This window comes from Prionailurus viverrinus, chromosome C1 (assembly GCF_022837055.1).
Source record: "Prionailurus viverrinus isolate Anna chromosome C1, UM_Priviv_1.0, whole genome shotgun sequence".
Taxonomy (NCBI): domain Eukaryota; kingdom Metazoa; phylum Chordata; class Mammalia; order Carnivora; family Felidae; genus Prionailurus; species Prionailurus viverrinus.
In genome coordinates, this window is record NC_062568.1 from 72,483,770 (window position 1) to 72,507,496 (window position 23,727).

General features: G+C 35.3%; 1 protein-coding gene across 1 annotated transcript in view; it reads right to left on the reverse strand.

The window, feature by feature from the left end:
• Positions 1 to 23,727, reverse strand: part of GALNT13 (polypeptide N-acetylgalactosaminyltransferase 13) — a 474,931-nt gene that overhangs the window by 62,281 nt on the left and 388,923 nt on the right. Inside the window, exon 8 of the mRNA XM_047871401.1 lies at positions 2,140 to 2,279. Coding sequence (XP_047727357.1) covers positions 2,140 to 2,279 — 140 coding nt within the window. The remainder of the gene's footprint in view (positions 1 to 2,139; positions 2,280 to 23,727) is intronic.

Sequence of the window (23,727 nt, forward strand, 5' to 3'; positions counted from 1 at the left end):
TGAAAGAAAGTATTAAATATTGATGATCTTCAGTAGCATTAGATCATAATAAGTAGCATGCAAACAGTGTTCTAGTTTAAAAAGCACTCATTTTTTTATGTATTAAATATAAATCACTGTAACATTAGTACTTACGTGGAAATATTGCATATTTGAAAAACAATGGCAACAACCTCCCCCCAATAAAAGCCAACAAGAATTAAAAACAACGCCACCCTGAGTCACAGGACTATTAACTAGAATGACACTTAGAAAGTCATACATTCACTGTTATTACACATGAATCTTTGCACATTATCCAGATTAAGGTTAAATAGATGTAAACTGAAAGATTATATACAGAGATATTTACGTGGTTAACCAGGAAGAGGAGATTTGACAAATAGTGCCGGGATGTGGCAAAGAAAAACAGCCTTTAAAAACCAGTTCAGGTAGGGGTCCACCCAGTTTCAGTGTTTTTTTTTCTTCAATCATTTTCTACTTAATCATAAATAAATTACATTTATAGATTAAAGTTACAGATTCTTATTTTCAGCAAATCAACCAAAAAAGTGCTAGATTATATTCTATACATTTCAGATATTCTATTATGATCCAAGAAAATGGCAATTTTAACCTAAGGACAGACCTAATTAATAATTATTTTCCAAGTGCATTGCATCATTGCTGTCAAAATTATTTAATTACAGCCAGTATTAAATTAGTTGTGATTCTCAAATCTAATCCCTATTAAGTGGAAAATTACAAATTTGGAACATAGAATTCATAAAGGAAGGGGTTTTAAGTTTGAGACACTGAATATATGTGTATATAGTCATAATGAAGCCAACTATGTATTTCTAAAGATAATAGACATTTTAGAAAACAATGGCATAGGGTCAGTGGTTTTCAGTGGGCCTACACAGTCAACATGATTTAAATTACACTGAGATATTACTCCTCATGGATGTACAAGGAGACGCTCAGAGGCTACACGATGTGTGATATTACAGTAGACTGAGTACCAAAACAGATGACTCCAGTTAACTTCTATTAGGCCAGACAGTAATGCAATTTACAAAAATATAACTGATGCTAATCTTACTATTTGATTTTGCTTTGGAAAATATATTTTTTAAAACATATTACTTATATTAACAAGTAATGGATATCATCATCATCATCCATTTTTTTTTTAAGTAGATTCCATGCCCAGAATGGAGCCCAATGTAGAGCTTGAACTCATGACCTTGAGATCAAGAGTCAGATGCTTACCAACTGAGCTACCCAGGTGTCCCCAGATAACATGATTTTTAAAAAAAAAATTTTTTTTCAACGTTTATTTATTTTTGGGACAGAGAGAGACAGCATGAACGGGGGAGGGGCAGAGAGAGAGGGAGACACAGAATCGGAAACAGGCTCCAGGCTCTGAGCCATCGACCCAGAGCCCGACGCGGGGCTCGAACTCACGGACCGCGAGATCGTGACCTGGCTGAAGTCGGACCCTTAACCGACTGCGCCACCCAGGCGCCCCAACATGATTTTTTTAAAAGAAATTTTCAATGTTTATTTGAGAGTGAGCGAGCGCATGTGAGCACGAGTGGGGAAGGGTCAGAGAGACAGAGGGAGACACAGAATCCAAAGCAGGCTCCAGACTCTGAGCTGTCAGCACAGAGCCTGACAGGGCTCGAACCCATAAATTGTGAGATCATGACCTGAGCTGAAGTCGGACACTTAACCGACTGAGCCACGCAGGTGCCCCCAGAAAACATTATTTTTAATGGATTAATAAGTAAGTTTTAAAATTATCAGGTTTAGTTTCAATACATTAAATATAGATTTTATCCCACTTAAACCAAAGCTCTTAGCGTTCACAAGAAATTATAAGAGTGGAAGATCCATATGACCAAAAAGTTTCTGACCTATTGGTAAATAAACAAGAAAATACTAGTCTTAAACTATCCCTTACTTTTGCAAATCTCAGTGATAAAGACCTTTACAGTCTTTGAGACTATAAGTGACTTGAGAATTTACTTAAAATAGATCTATTTAAAAACGCTTAAACCATTTTATTCATAACATCAAAAAACATTGAGTTCCTTAGAAATTGCTCCATTTGCAAAATATATTTATAACTTAACCAAAATAAATAATTCATACCTCACCAAGTGAGTAATAACGTCTTGGGATCTGGGAGTCCGGATAGATGTTTTCAAGGTACCAAGAAAAGGGCTTACACTTCAGATTTTCTCTTAGTGTTTTTCTGACTGACACATCTCCGTAATCCACTTTGACAACACCTGGAATTTTTCAGAGAAACAGGCAAATCAGTTCTATTTTCGTTTTAGTACTGTTTCACTCTGTTTACTTTGCTATCAGTTTTTTTCCTCCCTCTATAATTACAATTCCATCAAATTCAAGTGCATTTGCAGCTGCTACTAAACTGATTTTCTTACTAGCAACAAATTAGTACATGAAATAGGTATCAAAAACAGATTTTCCTTTGGTTATGGCTTTTCAAATGCAAATATTTATTACCAAGTACTTACACTTCTTAGATTGAATAATTAATCAAATAAGTGTAAATTGGTATTAATTTAGCATCTCATAATTAAAGCTTAACTGAGCCATGTGATAATGTAGCTGCTTCTCTTTATTAAAAATTCCAATCCTCATATTTTCCTAGTGTCTTTTACTCACCACCATAGATTTCATGATAAATTTATATAAATATGATCCTCACAATGAACACTTGTGTGTTCTAACTTTCTCTCTTCTAGAAATTTTACTCTATCTCAGTCTGCCATAGACCTGATTTTTTCTTTATTTTTTTCCTGTATTATTTTTTTAATTAATGTAAGCCAGCTTGAATTCTTGGATAAGTTAGTAAATAGATAAGAGGTTAACATAAACAAATGACTTATACTCACATATGTACATTTAAAATGCTTAATTTCACTTCATGTAACAGTATAATATATGAAATTAAAACGAATATTTCCATTGATGGTCATAAAAGATGCTTTCCAACTGAGAATTAAAATCAACAATGCTACTAATTTTTACATAAAAAGAAATCATGGTGGTATTATTTGTTCATTACTATCAATATTAAAAATGATTTGAATGAAATAATGATGAGAAGATTACATTTCTTAGATTACTTTGAAAAGGTCTCTGTTTAACCTGTTTCCTTTGAGATGAATAAGCAACCAGACTTGGGTACGCACGTGTGCGCGCACACACACACACACCCAAAGGGCCCAGTACTTGGTATATACTGTCCCAATTAAGCAGCAAAACCTAACAATCCTATAAAATAATAATTGTTTAGACCATCCAAATATCTGTAACTAATGTCATTATTTGAGTCACTGTAATGAATTTGAAGTTCATTACCTGTTAGTTTCCCCCTTCCCCCGGTGTTCTTCAAACATTCTTCAGAATTTTTGTTTTTCCAAAATTAAATGCCTTAGTGTTGTTAGAAAGCATTCTAATGGTGCTTAAGCAGCCAAACCATTTCCTTTTAAAAGACAATATTGATTTTTCTAGCTGGTGTTTGGATGGAAAACAATAAGGTCTTTGGGCTTTTAAAACATAAATATTTGCTTTCAAAATAATTCTATTCAGAACTTCCAATCTGGAGTGTAACCTTTAAAAAAAGAGGCTGGAAAACATTTACAAAACAGATCACTACAAGAATTTCTCTTTGTATTAACTGCTACATGAATTGCAATGACCTAATAAACACTCTTGAAAATCATATATAGAGATGCTATATATAGAGTGGGGGGAGGGCAGAAAGAAAGGGAGACACAGAATCAAGAGAAGGCTCCAGGCTCTGGGTTGCCAGAACAGAGCCCACACAGGACTCAAACTCACGAACCATGAGATCATGGCCTTAGACAAAGTCGGATACTTAACCAACTGAGCCACCCAGGCACCTCTTTCCTAGAAGGCATTTATGAGCAGTTTTCTGATTAAAAAGGAGTTTGAAGATTCATTTACATATGTTTTACATTAGATAAGAGAAAATGTTAATTGCCCACATCAGATTTGGCAAAGATTTGGTTGGTGGAAAATGACAGATGCTATTAGAAGAAGCTAAAACCTTCTCACCTTACCACCTCTAAGCCACCCCTTGGCATTGCCACTACAACATGGGTTTGTCTTAGTCCTAGATAATTACTTTAAATTACTGTTAGAAATGTACCAAAATACTATGGGCTTATGTTAATATTTTGGTGTGGATGGCTTTTTCCCTCTGTTTTTACCCACATAGAAATCAGATACTATGAGGGTCAGTATCCAAAATACATAAAGAACTTATACAACTCAATAGCCAAGAAACAATCCAATTAAAAAACAGGCATAAGACATGAACAGAGTTCTCCAAAGGCCTGCAGATGACCAACAGACATGAAAAGATGTTCATCGTCATTTATCATCAGGGAGATCCAAATCAACATTACAATGAGGTATCGCAAGTGTCAAAAACACAAGAAACAAAAGTGTTGGCAAGGATGTGGAGAAAAAGGAACCCTCTTACACTGTTGGTGGGAATGCAAACTGGTGCACCCATTGTGGAAAACAGTATGGAGGTTCCTCAAAAAATTAAAAATAGAACTACCTTACAATCTACTAATCACACTACTGGGTATCCACCCAAAGAATATGAAAATACTAGGAGGGTACATACACCTCTTTTTTATAGCAGCATTATTTCCAATAGCCAAATTATGAAAGCAGCCAAGTGTCTATCAATAGATGAATATATAGAGAAGAATATATAATATTATTCAGCCATGAAACAGAATGAAATCCTGCCATTTGCAATGACATGGATAGAGCTAGAGAGTATAATGCTAGGCAAAATAAGTCAGAGAAAAACAAATACCATATGATGTATCTCATATGTGGAATTTAAGAAACCAAATGAGCAAAGAAAAAAAGAAAGAGAAAGACAAACCACGAAACAGACTCTTAACTATAGAGAACAAACTGATGGTTACCAGAAGGGAGATTAATGGGGAGTGGGTGAAATAGGTGATGGGGATCAAGGAGTACGTTTTTCATGATGAGCACTGGGTGATGTCTGGAATTGTTGAATCACTATATATATACCTGAAACCAATATAACACTATGTTAACTATACTGGGAATAAAATAAAACTAAAAATAAAAACAACTATTCATTGAGCCCTAAAAAAAGTGATATGTGAGAGACAGCAGTGGTCACCCAACATTCAGGTATTTTTCCACATTTCCAGCCCTTGCAGTTATTAGGCAAGGGTATTGACTAGTCCTGGGCAATAAGCTATTAGGGGAAAGGGATAAATGTCACTTCTTGTCCTAAAGACAGAAGACCAGGTGTGACACCCTCTGGCTCTTTTTTCATCTATCACAGGGGCTAAGGAGGTCTTGTACCACAGTGGGTACGGCTACAAGATGGTAAGGCCTTTATTAGCCTGTGTCAATGAGAGACTGTGAAGTGGAGCCTGAATTATCCAGTTCCATGGCTTGAATTGATCCCCCCCTCCCATCATCCTGGGTCATTGCTCTATCCTCTATTCTGTTTACTCATTCTCCACTTGTTTCCCAAACTCTTATCTACAACCCAAACCTCTCTAAAGTACTTTATCCAATTGTTTACCTAGCAATTTCACTGGGATCTAAATAGGCATCCCAAATTTGATATGTCCAAAATAGTCCTCTTGATTTTCCAGCTTCATTCATCTCCAGGGTTCTCCTTTCAGCAACTACCACAAATGTCCACCCATTTTCTCAGGGCAAAAACATAAGAGTAATTATCTTTAACTCATACACACACATATTCAGCTCATTAGCAATTCCTATTTGTTCTACACTCAAAATATGTCCTCAGCCCCTCAAAAATTCCCTTTGCCATCCTGGTTGCACAATCTCTCATCTCTTGCCTGAACCAGCATTGAAACAGGCTCCTAAATAGTCCCCCGGGCATCTACAATTCTCCATCTATCCTTTATTCACTATTGCCTACTCCCTGGACAATACAATTGAAATATAAAGTCATGTCACTATCCTGCCCCAAAGCTTCCAATGATTTTTTTTTCATTGTGCTAAGAATAATTGACAATATCCCAGCCATTGCCTAAGATCCTTCATGAAATGAATCTTGATTATCTCTATTACCTAACCATCTGTATTCACTTCACTGTAGCCACAATGGCTTTTTTGTATTATTCTTTCCTTTTCTTCAAACATGCCAAGTTCTTTCCCAACTCACAGCTTCTACTTGTCCTTTTTCCTGTCTGGTATGGTATTAATCAGGACCCTCCATGAGTTGTCCTTCAGTACACTGAAGTGTCTGATAAGACTTCCTCAGAGTCATTTTGACCTTCCTACCTAAATGGATCGCTCCCTCCCATCATCCTGCATCATTGCTCTATCCTCTATTCTGTTTAATCATTCTCCAGGGTACTTAAACTAATTGACATTATATTATAAACTCTCTTATTATATCCCCAATAAAAATTTTGTATAAATTACTTAATCTCTTGAAGCCCAGGGTATCCTATCTGATAATGTCTCGTGCGATGTTGTGAATACTATGTAATATATGAAAAGAGCACAGTATGTAGTATAGTATACATTATTGGTATATAATAATTACTGAATACATATTGTATATTTTAGTGGATATCTCTTGTTTCTGCATGCCTGACATCCATTCTGCCTTCTGATAAGGGCATTCAAATTCTCTTTGAGCAATCACTCCTCTCTCACTTTCAGTTTGTGTGAATTGATAACCACACCGCTCTTCCCATCTTTCCAGCTCCAACTGGGTACATAAACTAAAGGGATATCACCAGGGAATCTTGTTTAAATGCAGATTCTGATTCAGTTGGTCTGAATGAGGCCTGTGAATCTGCATATCTAATAGGCTCCCAGGCGATGCTGTTGTTGTTCAGGCCAAATCCAAGTAACACCCAAGACAATCAAGGCTTTCCATTTTTCCATCTTACACATAACCCATCATGATGATTGGCTCAGGAATGGACCTATGAACCAGCCAGCCTAATAAAAATATATACTCTGAGAATTTTCTAGGACTATTATGAAGTTGAAGTTCTATTTCCTCTGGAATTGCTAGCTGTAAAGATGATTTAAGCCTGGAATTTCTGAGGCTACCATATAGAGAATGCCTAAGACAGTGACATAAATACAGGAGTGAAATAAACACATAGATAGAAAAAGAAAGTGAAAAAAAGACAAAAATACAGAACAGAGGCCAAGACAAGATTAAGTCTGCAGATATTTATTGTGTCCCAACTATATACAAGGTACATTTTCTAGACACTTGGGATATATCAATGAACAAAACAAATTAAAAATATCTTCCTCTATGGAGTTTACATTCTAGAGGAGAGAGACATAAACAGTAATACATTCGAAGGTGATACATGTTATGACAAAAATACACTAGTGTGAGGGAGGAATGTTGTAATAGAATTCATCTTAATATGCTATTATTTTTTTCAAAGGCAGCTTATAAAAATTTCAAGTTTTTAAAGTAAGTCAGTGAGACTTGCAGAGACACTGGGAAAGCTCTGACAATTAGATAAAGCTTCATAATAAGTTAAAAAGATTATTTTTATCAACTCATGATTTGGAAGTGTGATTAATAGGTAAATAACAAGTACAGTTTTGTTATCCTTTAATAACCTGTCCTTTGTTCATCATTTTAAAATCTATTTCAAGGTAGTATTAAATTTAGATATGTAGAGCAATCATGCTTTAAATTTTTAAATTGATAATAAACTGAAGATCAATAATCTCAGTTAAGTTCTTCCTTAGTAGATGGCTAATAAGCCTATAGTTCTGGTTCCCTATAATCAAGGTACCTGATGACAGAATGGCCTGATTATAGGCCAAAGCTTAGAGTTTTATATGCAAGAATATATATTGCAGCACAGCTTAATGTGGAGAGAAGGGGAAATTATTTCCTTCAATCAGGAATATGTAAGTAGATCAATGGTATGTATATCTAATTATCAAAATACATATATTGAAACAATTAGGACTATATGAGAATATGGAAAAATGTTAATAAAATACAGATAAATTTAAATATATATAAATGTTTTTATTGTCATTATAACTAAATAAAACAAATGTGAAACAAAAAACAGAAAAATAAAAAACAGCACATTCCCTTTGCTACTAAAGGAGAGGAAAAAAAACTTTTAAAAAAATCTAGTTTTTCCTTAAGCACACTTAGAACTATGCAGCTAATCAGTGTTTTTTATGTACAATGATATCGTATTAATAATATACTTGTATATTATAGTAGACCATTATACATAGTTTCAACTCAATTTTTTAATATACTTTCAAAATTCCTTATTAATAGAAAATCACCTTCTTTCTTTTTTCTTTTTTATTTTCTTATTTACTTTGAAACTTTATCAGGAGCTTTATGGATGAAGATCTGCATTTCTTTCTCCTCAAAAGTATTCATAATAAAAAATCATTTTTTAAATATTTACTTATTTTGAGAGAGTGAACACAAGCAGGGGAGAAGCAGAGAGAGAGGGAGAGAGAGAATTCTAAACAGTCTCTGCGCTGTCAGCACAGAGCCAGATGTGGGGCTTAAACTCAGGAACTGTGAGATCATGACCTAGGCCAAAACCAAGAGTTGGTCGCTTAACCAACTAAGCCACCCAGGCACCCCTAAAAATCATTTTTAAGCCACTTAGAGATTATTATATTCTAGAGTATTTAAATACTATATTTCAAATTTTTTTAACTGAAAACTATTCTTTTAAGTCACCATTTTAATTTTTATCTGTTCTTGATATACACACAAATTACCCAGGCTCATAACCACTCACTAGGAAGTTACTGGGTAGAATTACATTAACAGGCTGATGGCACATGCCAGCTAATAATATATAGTGATTATCTGTTGAATTTATTATTTCCTATTATTACTGCAATTTTATTTTAATGGAATAAAAATGAGATAATGAATTGTGCAATGATTATAGCTTCTACTGAGAGATATATCACATAGAAGCTGCAAATAAAAGACAACTTCTCAATTTATTTAAGTCTGTCTGATTCCATAGTCAATAGTTTGGGCAGGTCTTGAGGCTACATTTTCTAGGTAATTGCCTCAAACTTCAGTTCAATTTGGTAATAAAAACCTCATTTTCAACTGCTTACTCCCAGATCAAGGAGAATATGGGAAATAAGAAAAGTGGATCTTTGCAATGGCCTTTAAAAATAAAGGTCAATTTAGTATCAGTTAAGGCAAATGGACTATAAAATCTATGGTAGGAAAAAAAAAATCCAAGTAAGGATGTTCAAGGCAGTGTTTAGAACACTAGAACAGCCAGATTATGTAGTCATCTTCTCCATATTCTATGGAAAATGCAAAGGAGATATGGAGCCAATAAAAATACCAGTGATCTAGGGGCACCTGGATGGTTCAGTAGGTTAAATGTCTAACTTCAGCTCAGGTCATGATCTCGTGATTCGTGGGTTCGAGACCCATATCAGGGTCTGTTCTGACAGCTCAGAGCCTGGACCCTGCTTTGGATCTGTGTCTCCCTCACTCTCTGCCCCTCCTCGCTCACCCTCCCTCTTTCTCTCAAAAAATGAATAAACATTAAACAGATTTTTAAAAAATACCATGATCTACTTGCATGAATTTGTTTATCCCCTAGCAGTAAGGAAAAGTTTGCACACAATTTATATATTGGTCTTTTTAAAACCTCTTACAGGGGCACCTGGGTGGCTCAGTGGGCTAAGCGCCCAACTTCAGCTCAGGACATGATCTGGTGGTTTGTGAGTTTGAGCACCATGTCGGGCTCTATGCTGACAGCTCAGAGCCTGGAGCCTGCTTCAGATTCTGTATCTCTCCCTCTCTTTGCCCTTTCTCTGCTCACACTCTGTCTCTCACTCTGTCAAAAATAATATAAAAACATTTAAAAATTAAAAAAAAACTTCTTATAGTTATTTGAGATATATTCATTGCAGATAATTCTAAAACATTAATAAATATGAAAAGTAAATTAAAAATCAATTGTAATATGGCTATATTTACCTTATGGTATTGATTTTTCTAGATTTCTATTTATGTATAACTGTAAGATACATTTCTTACAAAAAATGATTCTTTACTATGTATAATGTAATATTAACTTGCAATGTAATTTTTTGCTAAAACAGTATGTCATGATAACTTTTCAGGTCAACTAAACTCTTCTATACCTTAGTTTTTAATGCCTCTGTGGTATTCTATTTTACGAATTAGTAATAACTTAATCCATTTCCTATACTTGGACATTCAAGTTATTTCTAATTTTGGACTTTAAAATCAATGAACATCTTTGCACATTTTTATCATGCCTTTATTTCATTAGGATAATTTTATAGAAGCAATGTATTTTGATAAATTATGTGATTTCAAGACATATATATGTGTGTGTGTATATTTGTATGTGTGTGTGTGTGTGTGTGTATATATATATATATATATATATATATATGTATATATAAAAAAACCTGCTTTCCAGAAAGGTTCAAATTTACATAACTTCTTACAGTGTAGGAAGCTAATTTCCCTTCCAGAACACTGGCTATTTTAATTTATCCTTTAATTTACCATTTTTTAAATAATGTGAAGGTAAATGGTATTATATTACTATTTAAAATTGATTACTAGTGACTTCTGGGGAAGATAGCAGAAGAGGAGTATGGTAAGCTCACCTCATCCCATAGATACAACTAGATAACACCTACATGACTATAAATAACCCAGAAAACAATGAGAAGACTTACAGAACAGACTGTCCACAGCTAAATGTACAGAAAGGTCACATCAATGAGGTTAGGAAGGCTGGGGAGGAGGTCAGGAGCTAAATAGACCCGTGGGACTGTACACCGGAGGGAGGGATGCCATGGGCACAGGAAGAGAAAGAAACAGACCTTCATACCAGGCACCCCAGCCACAGGGAACTCACATAGGGAAGACAATCCCCATAATATTTGGCTTTGAAAACCAGAGGGGCCTAATTTCATAAGTTCTTACAATTAGGAGGGCTTAATTATAACTTTAAAAATCAGCAGGTTGGGCTATAGCGTAGAAGCAACAAGTTGAAAAATGCCTGTTGTATATGAGAGGGAGATTTGTTTACTAATCTCAAAGCTTATGCTGGAGAGGCAGGGATCCTTGAGAGACTTCTTCAAGAACAAAAGATCTGGCAGGTGCCATTTCTCTCCTCTGGCCCCCAGCCTAGATACACAGGCACCTACAGGAACTAGCATGCCCCCTCCAGCCAGGCCTCAGCTCCAGGCCCCTTCCCACAGCAGACGTGCAAAAACTTTCCTAGCACCCCAGGCCCTGTACCTGCATTCTCCCGTAGACCTATTTTCTCCAATATGCTCTCAGCTAGAGCCCATCCACGGTGGTGCCACAAGCCTGGCAGTGTGTAAGCAGCCCCAATAGGGGCCAGCATCACTCCAAAGTAACTCCTGCCCTGGGGAGATAGGAAGACAACCACATGCTCCAGTAAAACTGCAGTCTCTGCAATGGGCTGGAGGCAGAAATCTGGTCTGACTGCAGGCCCCATGGACCAACAAATACTTCCCAGGAAACAACATAGCAAGAGCACCCTACAATTCACTGCTACTGCATCTCTGGAAAATGCCTAACTTAAACCCAAAGTAGCCCTAGACTGGCCCACTAATAACACAGGGACCAAACCCTGCCCACAACAGGCAAAGAGAGCCATTGCCATATGTGAAAAACCCACAGCCAACCTCATAATAGTGAAAAACAGATTTTCCCTGAAGATGAGGAACAAGACAAGGATGCCCACTCTTACCACTTTTATTCAACATAGCACTAGAAATCCTGGCCATAGCAATCAGACAAGAAAAGTAAATAAAAATCCATCCAAATTGTAAGGAAGAAGTAAAACTTTCACTATTTGCAGATGACATGATAGTATATATATAGAAAGACTCCATGAAAAAAAACTACTGGAACTGATAAATAAATTCATAAGGTTGCAGATACAAAATCAATATACAGAAGTGTATTTCATTTCTGTACATTAATAATGAAGCAGCAGAAAAATTAATAAAAGGATCCCAATTAGAATTGTACCCAATATAATAAAATACCTAGGAATAAACTTAAAGGAGGTGAAAGACCTGTGCTCTAAAAATTATAAAACATTGATGAAATTAAAGATGACACAAAGACATGGAAATCAACACTAAAAAATAATTCAATTTTATTTATTGGTTTGCCTTTAAAAAAGGCAAACCAAATTCACAATGAGATGTCACCTCATACTTGTCAGGATGGCTAAAATCGAAAACAGAAGAAACTACAAGTGTTGATGACAATGTGGAGAAAAAGGAACCCTCTTGCACTCTTGGTGGGAACACAAACTATTGCAGCTACCATGGAAAACAGTATGGAGGTTCCTCAAAAAAAATTAAAAGTAGGGGCACCTGGGTAGCTCAGTGGGTTAAGTGTCCAACTTCTGCTCAGGTCATGATCTCACTTCCTTCGTTGGGCTCTGTGCTGACAGCTTGGAGCCTAGAGCTTGCTTCAGATTCTGTGTCTCCCTCTCTCTCTCTCCCCCTCCCCTGCTCACACTCTGTCTCTCTTGGTCTCTCAAAAATAAACATTAAAAAAATAAAACTGATTACTAGTGAGAATTCTTCTGGTAACCTTGCTAATTTTTTTTTTTTATGAATTGCCTATTCTTCCCCTTTTCTCAGATCTCCATAGAAGTGTTCACTTTTTGATGTTTAAGCACCCCTGATATAAATATATTTGGGGGGTGGGGTGTCCGGGTGGCTCAGTCAGTTAAGTGTCTGACTTCAGCTTAGGTCATGATCTCACCTTTTGTGAGTTTGAGTCCTGCATCTGGCTCCATGCAGACAGTATGAAGCCTGTTTGGGATTCCCTTTCCCCCTCTCTCTCTCTTTCTCTCTCTCCCTCCCTCTGTCTCTCTGTCCCTCCTCCCACTCATGCACAATCTCACACAAAAAAAGTGAAGTACAGTACAACATTAGTCTGTAACTTGTTCTGCAAGCATTCTGCAAGATGAGCAAACGTTTCTAATAAATTTTAACTTGATAAACGAGTGGTATCTTGCATCACTTCATAAACACTGAATGTCACACGATTACAATTGAGCCAATCAGTGGTTCTTCTCTTTCTCTCACTCACTGTGGGATTGTGGGTGATCATCCCTTATGCCAATGCTTAGTCTCAGGCCACAGTGTTTGGCAAAAATCTGATTTTTCAAAACATTGGAAGGTGCCCACAACTGTCACTAGTGTATTTTTTGTCACTTCAAAGCACCCATGGACAGTCCTTTGCTTTTCCATGCAAGAGTAGCTTAGGAATGCTTTGCTTCATTCTAGGTCAGGCTGCCTGCAGATATAGACCCTTTTCCTCTGCTGCCTTATTGCTAGTTATATTACCAGTATATGACAAGAGTTTATTAATACTGTACTGTAGTCAACATCTGTGCGAGCATATATAACGTCCCTCAGGCAGAAAAAGGTTGAAAAGAAAGGTGGTAAGAAGGAGATAATTACATTGGAAGTTAAGAAGGGAATCATACAGATATACAAATGAGGTAGGCGAGTGGCCGAAATTGCAAGGTTTCATAAGAAGTCCTCGTCTGCATCTCATCTGGAGAGGAGGAGAAGATTTTATAAGAAGAAAAAGAGGAATCGTTCACTTCAAATGAGGTTAGGTATATGTGTAAAATGTGATAAACAGTGCAAAATTTTGTAGAAAAGCACCAACCAAATAAGGCTGTAGTGGTGCAAACGGTGAATCTTTTTAATGACACTGCAATGTCACATTTCTGTGAAATCCTCAAAAGGCAGTAAAAGCAAGTGTCATCGGATAGGTTACTATTAAAGTTGCATGAAAAGAAAAAGATTCCACTGAGCCAATAGATAGTGATGATTCCATTAGTGATAGTGAAAGTCATACTACATGATAACCCTCCTCTCTCTCGTCTCCCTCACATCAGCCATGAAAGTTTTCAAAGGTAAGTACAGGTTAATGTGTTTATTTTTCTTTATATTTTGTATTTTCTTTATTATTTTGTATTAAATACTGTAATCATTTTTATATGAATATTTTGGGGTTTTTGAACAAATCATGTGAGTTTCCATTATTTGCTTTGATTATACACATGCTTTGGATTACAAGTATACTTCCAGACTGAATTATGCTCACAAATCAAGATTTTACTCTATACTGGGGACATCTCTTGCAAATATTTAAATTTTCAAGTGCTTATTTTTGCAGTACAAAAAAAAAAAAACTTTCCCTTTGTTTTCTGCCCTTTATATTATGCTTAGAAAGGCCCTTACTATCCTAAGATGTAAAAAATGCCTAGCCATATCTTCTAACATTCTTAAAATTTTTCACTTCATATTTTTTTCATATAATCATCTGAAATTAATTTTAGTGTATCTCCAACCATGTTCCTTTTGGCTCTTGCTGTTTTTGTTTCTTAGTACATATAGTATACATATTTTTAAAAATGATTCACTTGTCTTTCCTTCAGTTTGCTTTAATTAAGGACACTTAACTAGCTCTGTAATATATCTTGTTGCTTGAACCATCTGTAGGCTATCCACTTTTGTAACCTAAATTTTATCTAGGATCAACTTAGTATAATATAGAGCTGGGATTTTATTTTTTTAAGTCTATTTATTTTGTGAGAGAAAGAGGGAGAGAGTGTGTGTGTGCACAAGCAGGGGAAGGGTAAAGAGAGAGGAGAGAGAGAATCCCAAGTAGGTTCCATGCTGCCAGTACAGTAGAGCTATGCTTTTAGATGACATTATTTTGACCCCTCTGAAATCTAAATGAGAATTTGCTTTATGATATTGGTTTTCATTAAGGGTAAATTAACAAAAAAACCCCCTGCATTATGGATAAGCTGAGGTCCTTGAGTATCTCATCACATAACATTGTTTGCTTTCTTTTTAATAAGAAGCCTCAGTAGCAATTTCTTTTATGAATCTAGAAACAGGAAAGGTTGTATTTTTCCTTAACAACTGATATGTTTTTATCCTACAAACACTGATAACTTTATAGCTGATAAGGTAGCTTTCTATATTCTCTCCAGTGTATCATATGAATTTAGAATTTAGGAAGACATCTCAAACTATTCTTGGTTTAGGACAAACATCCATCCATCCAACCAATGATGGCATAGTATGGTTTGGTTCGATATCAGAAGTATTAGAAAAATACAAACAGCATTATTTAAAGGACTTCATTCTCAAAACTCCACAATAAACACTTTTTTGTATACTTTCTCATTAAGTCTCTATAACTTCTCTATTATGGTGGCTTTGGTTTAAGGATGAAAGTTAAATAACTTGCTCAAGCTTACTTAGAAAATAGCAGGAGAAGGATTAGAAGTCACTCATACCCATCTAATATTTAACTCCATGCTCTTACAAACCATTCTGGAATGGGAACAAAACACTGGAGAAACTTTGAAAAAATCTATACAGAGATATTCTCTAGATGGCGGTACAAAACATGGTAATTATCATTCCTTGAAGTATAGAATAGGATCCACTTGGAAAATTCTCCCCGTCTCAACAGATCAATGTGATCCAGGATACTGGACAAACTTGAATTTACAGAGACAAATGATCAGTAATGATATAAGTGGAATTTATTCTACTGATAGGACAATTAAATACAAGCTGGAAAGTTTCAGTGTGCAATTGACTAACCAATGTATTTCTGTAAAGTGCTTCACAAATTGTACATTATTCATCACTAGTTCCATAGAATGCTAGATATAACTGTGTCTTCAGTTCTTGACACATATTATATTATTATATCATCCCTGAAGTAGTGATATATTTTATAATCAATGTTATCTTGCATCTTACATTTGAGAAAAGACAACTGTAGTGTAGGCATGGCTTGACCATGTGCAAACTTGTTTTTCTCTTTGTGGTAAACTAGCAAATTGCAATTTTAGTAATTAATGAGCATTTAAATCAATGGGCATTTAAATCATCCCTATTGCCTGAAAAACTTCCATTTGATACTTCTAGTAAAACTAAGAAAGTGTCAGGGTACCTGGCTTGCTAAGTCAGTAGAACATGCAACTTGATCTTGGGGTTGTGAATTCAAGCCCACGTTGGGTGTTACAGAATACTTAAAAAAAAAAATCAAGAAAGTACTAAAATGAAAATTTGCCAAATGGTTGCCGGGACTTGAAAGAAAATCCCAGGGATGACAATGTTTGTAGACATACTACATCACCGATCATCTTGATGGCATTGAGAACAGAGTAGATGGAAAACACGTACATACCAGCAAGTCTGACCCAAAAAGTGATTCAAACGAGTCAACCTCAAAATATGAAGCTTCTTGATCAATTTACTTTTCTTATTTAAAAAAAAATTCTACGTATGTACAAGAATGAGATATGATCAAAAAGCTGTCTGAATTAGTTTGTGTCTTGAAACACTTTAAAAAGGACACAATAATTCTAAGTGATGAGGTTTTACACTATAGTTTAATTGGAACTTTTTATTAGTGGTATATAATAAAATGGTGATCTTTAAATTGATGGCAGCTTAGATTAAATGCAGTACTTACACATTTATTATCTGGTCATATTTTAATAAAAACAATGAGTTAAACACAGGTAACTTTACTACAGGACTTCTCATAACTTTTCTTATGATGAAGAGTATTAAAAATATCCTAACTGGATAATATTTCCCAAGCTTATTTGTCCTTTTCCAAAATTTTGAGACAATGCTCCATTGAAAACATTTTGAGAAACACAGCTTTATTGTGTTTTCTATGTCTAAACCAATACATTAGTCATTCACAGGACATAAACTGATATTAGAGAAAAATCTTTGTGGGGAAAAATTCTATAAGCTTTTCAATTTTTTTCCATTAGGAAGTTTCCATCTTAAGATTTTAATTAAACCAAGAAAATGGTATGAAATACTTATACATATTTGTTAATGTATTTATGTTCAGTTCCTAGAATAGTATCTGGCATTAATGGACATTCTTTAGATATTAATTGCACTACTCTCTGGCATATGCTCTCTTTTCTCCTGTTCTTCCCATCTCATTCTTTCTCTGCCTCACATATATGTATGTATAAGAAATATGGCTCTATATAATTTGCTTTCATGACTTAAAATGACTATATGTATTAAACATGTTTTGACATATATATTATAAATAGACCATGAAAAGATGCTCAAATATACATACATATATACACACATGTTTATGTACATATGTGCGTATACATATGCACACATGTATATACATGTATACATACATATAAAAGTATGTATGCATGTATACATACACATATACATATGCATGTATACACACACACGTTAGAGGAGAGGGGAGAGTGAGTTTATGCAAAGTTTGGTTCCAAAGTGCTACGTGGTCTCATTAATAATTATTAGTATTTATTAAAGTGCATTTTCCTAGTTTGTATTTAGTCAGCACTCTTGTCTGCAGAGCCAATAAGGAAGTCTAATTATGTTTTTGAATTATGGGAAAAAAAGGAAAAAAAAACCCTAACACGACCCAGAAAAACTAGTGTGAATTGATTATCCCATCTTATTATGGCAAACGATATCTGAGATTATATTACGGGACGTGTTAAAGGCAATATTAAGTACACATAGTCAATTCTTGATTATCAAGTTTAACAGAATGTAAACCTAGGGTATATAATTTTTCTCAGTAGAATGACTTCTATAGCATTAAATATTTCTACTTATGCAGCAAAGGAAAGGAATCCTGATTACATGCAGATATGATTAAAGGAGATTAAGAACACACCAGTGCACTTAAGGACTGATTCACACTGCCTGAGTTTGATTTCTGTTCTGCTACCTACCAGATGTGTAATTTGGGGCAATATAAGCAACCTCACAAGGCCTCAGTTCTTTCCTCTATTAAATGGGCATGATAATAGAACCTCCTTCAGAGTGTTAGTGTGCTTATTCACTGAGTTAACATGTAAAACAAATAGTGCATGATACATAGTGAGTGCTCACTAAATGCTACCTGTTATGTTCGTTGTTTTATGGTGGATATGGACTTTGAGGGGCACTTCATTCCCTAATAGAAGAGTAGGCTGGTTATTCTCTAAGCCTGTGTGCATTTCTGTTGTATATTAGACGAATAAAGTGGGAAATCAACAACTTAACTTTGGCCCAGATGCCCTTTAGGTGAGAAGTATACCGTGCACTGCTCTTAAGACTCCTCAGAATGGCACTACTATGGACACCATTCAAGGTCTCTACCCAAACATTTTTGTAAACCCAAATTACTAATAAAATGAAGCTGAAGTGCCACATGTCTCTGCGCCAGTCACTTCCCCCATCCATATTTGTGCACTGCTGTCATTGTCACACATATGCCACACAAGAAAAACAAATTCCATAAACACGGTCTTTCAGTGTAGATGATACGCTACTAAGTACAGTATGAGTTAAGATAAAAAAAAAAGTTCTAGGAGAACACACTGATTTTATGTTTTGAAAGAAAAATTGCAAAAGTATACTCAGTCTCCATTGTCAACAGATTTCCCCCTTGTTTCCTAAACATACTATAAATGAGTGAGCTGGGAAAGGCTGAAGGAGAGCCATTAGTCACCCCCTGGGACACTGTGCCATTACTGTGGAACAGCCAATGACAAAAATTTCAATAAGCATGAGTTTGACTTATGATGTTGGGAATGGTCGAGTAACATATTGCTCCTGGGTTTCCCGTGCAGTATTTATCTTCTTCCAGCGCTAGTCATGTCAAAGACTTGATACGGAAAACAACACAAAGTTTATTTATTGCATACATAAGATGCAGTTCACAATCCAGACTTAACATTGGTTGGCATGAGAACTTCTCAGCAGTTACTACACAAGAGCAACATTCAGTAATGATGAAAACAGGCCAAGTGTGTCAGCTGTGCTATTGTGATGCTAAAATATCCTTCTACATAATAGTCTAGTACCCCATTATACAGACAATTCTAACATGTCTCTCTTCTTTTTTAGAGCTTTGTATTATTCTTAGGATGTCACTGGGCTAAGTCTATACTACCCTCTAATTGAACGAGGCCTCTGGGTCCATACAGAGGATTGGGCAGCTGAAGGGAAAGGCAGAATGCCAACATCTTGCATTGTTGCATGCTTGCAATGTAGTTTTTTTGTTTTCTGGTGAGGGTGTGATTTGTCTAGAGGAAACCAAAGCATTCTGAATCACATCATAGCTATGGTATTCAAATACAAACTCTGAAGGATATCAGTATTCTTTAAAATGTAAATGATCTTGCAGATGCTGTTTAGGCTTCTCACGTTATTTCTTCTATCCTCTGACTTGACTTGTTGCCAGAAGGTTAAAACCTCAAAATCAGTGGTCAAAAGACAGAGGAGTAGTTACTGAAAACTGATGGAAAAAAAAAAATTCAAAGCAGTGGAAATTTACTGATTAACAACTGTATAAAATCACAAAATTGCGGCAAAAAAATTATTACTGTTTGAGTTACAACTGACCTTTCATGGATGGAAAACGTAGGTAAGGCTCAAAAAGTTGATTGGACCTGTGTGAGGTAGCACAGCTGATAAGAGAGTTTATATTGGAACCCAGGTCTCTTGATTTCCTGGTCAGTGCCCATAATTCTGCTCTTTCACTCAACTTGTTTTCATTGTTTCTCTGTGTTACGTATTGTGCTCGCTGATATGGATGTTGAACAAAAACTATAAATGGTTTCTTCCCTCACAGCCTAATCAGTAATCAAATAACCAACACAAATGAAAATTACCAAATGTAAAGTCAAAATGTATTTGAGAGATGTTCAGAGTATAAAAGCATAGAATTGATCCTCTGCTGGTTAGAGAAGGGCAGGTCAGGGAAGGCTTCTTTGAGGAAGTTGTCATTGAGCTGAAATGGTAATCAGATGTGGGTAAGATGAGATGGAGAGTGAATTGGGTGGGCATTACAGCAAATGTCACCTGGTTTTCATTTTTAGGAATGTTCTGATTAAAGGGGTATTTTTCTTCAGCTCTTACCAAGGAATACTCACTTTTTTAAAATTTCTGTATAATTTTCTGTGGCAAATAGACTCTAAGATGGCCTTGATTACCTTGACTTCCTGGTATTCAAGCCCCTGTGTGGGCTCTTTTTCCTTGAGTATAGGCACAACCTGTGACTTGCTTCTAATGAAGAGAATATAACAATGATGAGGGGATGTCACTACTGTATTAATATAAGTTCCTTACTTACATCTTGCTAGCAGACCCTCTCCATTATTGGCTTGGTGAATAAGTTGCCGTGTTGTAACTCTGGCACACAGAGAGCTCAAGAATTTCAACTACTCTTATGTCAAAAAAATTATAAATGCCTTTTATTCAGTTATTTTTTTCAGTTAAGAATTTCATAATCTAATTACAAGTTGCCATCTTATTATTCCACTTTTTGAATATTTAGATACAAATGAGAAAAATTTCACATTTAACTACATTCCTGCTGCTGAATTGGAACAATTTTAAGGCAATTTTAACTGATTTTAGTCACATATTAGGATTTTTGCTATTGCAGATATTAGTCATTAAGATAGTTCTTCATTAATATTTTCATGGGGCTCAATGATCTTAATCCCTTTCATATTTTTTATGTAGTCCTTAATCTTGCATTTTTTCCCTTCCTGCCCAGTATTCAGTGTTTACTGAGGTAAGAAGTACTCTACAAAGTAGTGTTACAGATTTCATCACAAGTTTTTAAGAACGTTAAAATTATATTGTTACCATATAGTATAATTACAGATTTCTGCTTGATGATGTTTCCTGTTTCAGTATTGCACATAACATAAACACTATTGGACTTAATTCATATCCAGTAATTATTAGCATATTAGCATGCTTTTACATTTTAAATGGTTGGTAGGTACTTAATTTTTTAGTGTTTTTTTTTAATTTTAGATATACAACATGAGAATCAAATAGCCTTCTAAGAAACTATGTGGGGAAATATTAGACAATGTCAATAAACCAAATAGGAATTTCTTTAACATTATCAACACTATGAATAACTCTATGGTCAACTGATCTTCAACAAAGCAGGAAAGAATATCCAATGGAATAAAGACAGTCTCTTCAACAAATAGTGTTGGGAAAACTGGACAGCAACATGCATAGGAATGAAACTGGATCACTTTCTCATACCATACACACAAATAAATTAAAAATGGATGAAAGACCTAAATGTGAGACCGGAAACCATCAAAATCCTAGAGGAGAACACAGGCAAAAACCTCTTTGTCCTTGGCTGTGGCAACTTCTTACTAGACATGTCTTCAGAGGCAAGGGAAACAGAACCAAAAATCAACTATTGGGACTTCATCAAGATAAAAAGCTTCTGTACAGCAAAGGAAATAATCAAAAAAACTAAAAGTCAGCCTACAGAATGGGAGAAGATATTTGCAAATGACCTATCTGATAAAGGGTTAGTATCCAAAATCTATAAAGAGCTTATCAAACTCAACACCCAAAAAAAACCCAGTTAAGAAATGTGCAGAAGACATGAATAGACATTTTTCTAAAGAAGACATCCAGATGACCACAGACACATGAAAAGATGCTCAACATCACTCATCATCAGGGAAATACAAATCAAAACCACAATTGGATACCATCTTACACCTGTCAGAATGACTAACAACTCAGGAAACAACAGATGTTGGTGAGAATGTGGAGAAAAGGAGAACACTCTTACACTGTTGGTGTGAATCGAAACTGGTGCAGCCACCCTGGAAAACAGTATGAAAGTTCCTCAAAAAGTTAAAAATGGAACTACTGACCGACCCAGCAATTGCACTACTAGGTATTTACCCAAAGGATACAAAAATGCTGATCTGAAGGGGCATATGCACCCCAATGTTTATAGCAGCATTATCTGCAACAGCCAAATTATGGAAAGAGCCCAAATGTCCATCGACTGATGATATGTGTGATGTACACACACACACACATAAACACACACACAATGGAGTATTACTCAGCTATCAAAAAGAATGAAATCTTGCCTACTGCAACAACATGGATGGAGCTACAGTGTATTATGCTAAATGAAATGTCAGTCAGAGAAAGACAAATTCCATATGATTTCACTCATATGTGGAATTTAATGAACAAAACAATGAAAGGGAAGGGAAAAATGAAGAGAGAGGGAAGCAGACCACAAGAGACTCTTAACTATAGAGAACTGAGGGTTGATGGAATGAGGTGGGTGGGGCAATGGGCCAAATCAGTGATGGGTATTAAGGACACTTGTGTTGAGCACTGGGTGCTATATATAATTGCTGAATCACTAAATTCTACTCCTGATACCAGTATTACAGTATATGTTACCTAACTAGAATTTAAATAAAAATTTGAAAAAAAATTAATATTACTTATACTAAAGCATATTATGTGAATTTTGAATCATAGCTTCATAACCAAGGTCTCTACTCTTAAATATGGTCAATAGTAACATTAACAAATGGTTAAGATTTTATCAAACCTTGTTAACAAAAATTCAATTTAAGTCTTTCTTAAAAAAGGAGAGGAATCTCCCTGACATTTTACAAAGTGTGTTTATTTCATTAGGACATATAATTATTAGTCCTCAGCCAATATGATACATGTGTCATTGTACATAAATATAAAAATTTCAACTGTTTTACCAAGAAGGGCCAAAGACATAAAATTTAGATGGCTTTTTAAAAAATAACTGCTGATGTGGTTTTGTTTTCTGGTTTAAAAGATCTAGGTATCATTTATTAAGCAGACATTATATATTTCCAGCCACCTATTATATGTTCTCTGAAATACTATTTGTAGGGTTTAATTTTATACAGGGAAGCTAAATTTTCCTGAGCCTGGGCCTTAAATATAAATATAAAACTACAGTTTATCAAATTTTAAGTGCAGAGAATAGTTTTCTTAATTATGCAAGCCAAAGCAGAAACACCATGATAAAATGCTGCAGATTAATGGTTAATCCTAGGGAAACTTACTTTTGACTTTATAATACAGAAGTTTTAATACATACTTTTGTAATACAGGAAATTGTTGCAGCCAACCTGCCCTCTGCCTTGTTTAACTTAGACAAAATAAAATGCAATTTTTATGCATATGTAAACTATTTCAGTTAAGGTGCCTGAACAGAGGAGAAATAATGGTTTTGGTAAGTTTCCTAGAGTTCAGGCTTTTCCTATTAGAAGGATATTCAGGAAGAAGTCATTTTCCCTAACATAAAATATTAATTATACACTTACTCATTAAATCAAGAGAAGAAGCATGGAATTGCACATCACAGATCATTCATAAGGTAGTCAACCAGGGAGTTTCAGTGACATTTATGATAAATGAACAATTCTTAATCTGAACATTGAGTATGTGTATTAGAGCAACCTCCTGCTATGATCCCTGTGAACTTCTTAAATGGGTGTTTAATTTAAATGTAGTGGATTGGGATGGGATTCCCTGCGACAGTTCCCTCGACAGGAAACTGGAGGTAAAATGGTCAGTGGGTCTGAAATTTGAGAAGTCTACTTAGGTTTAAGGGTACTCCTAGATAATGGGGCTTATATGAACATAGTCACAAGGAGGTAGGTTAGGATAACCCAGCTAAAAACATACTATGTCCTCAAA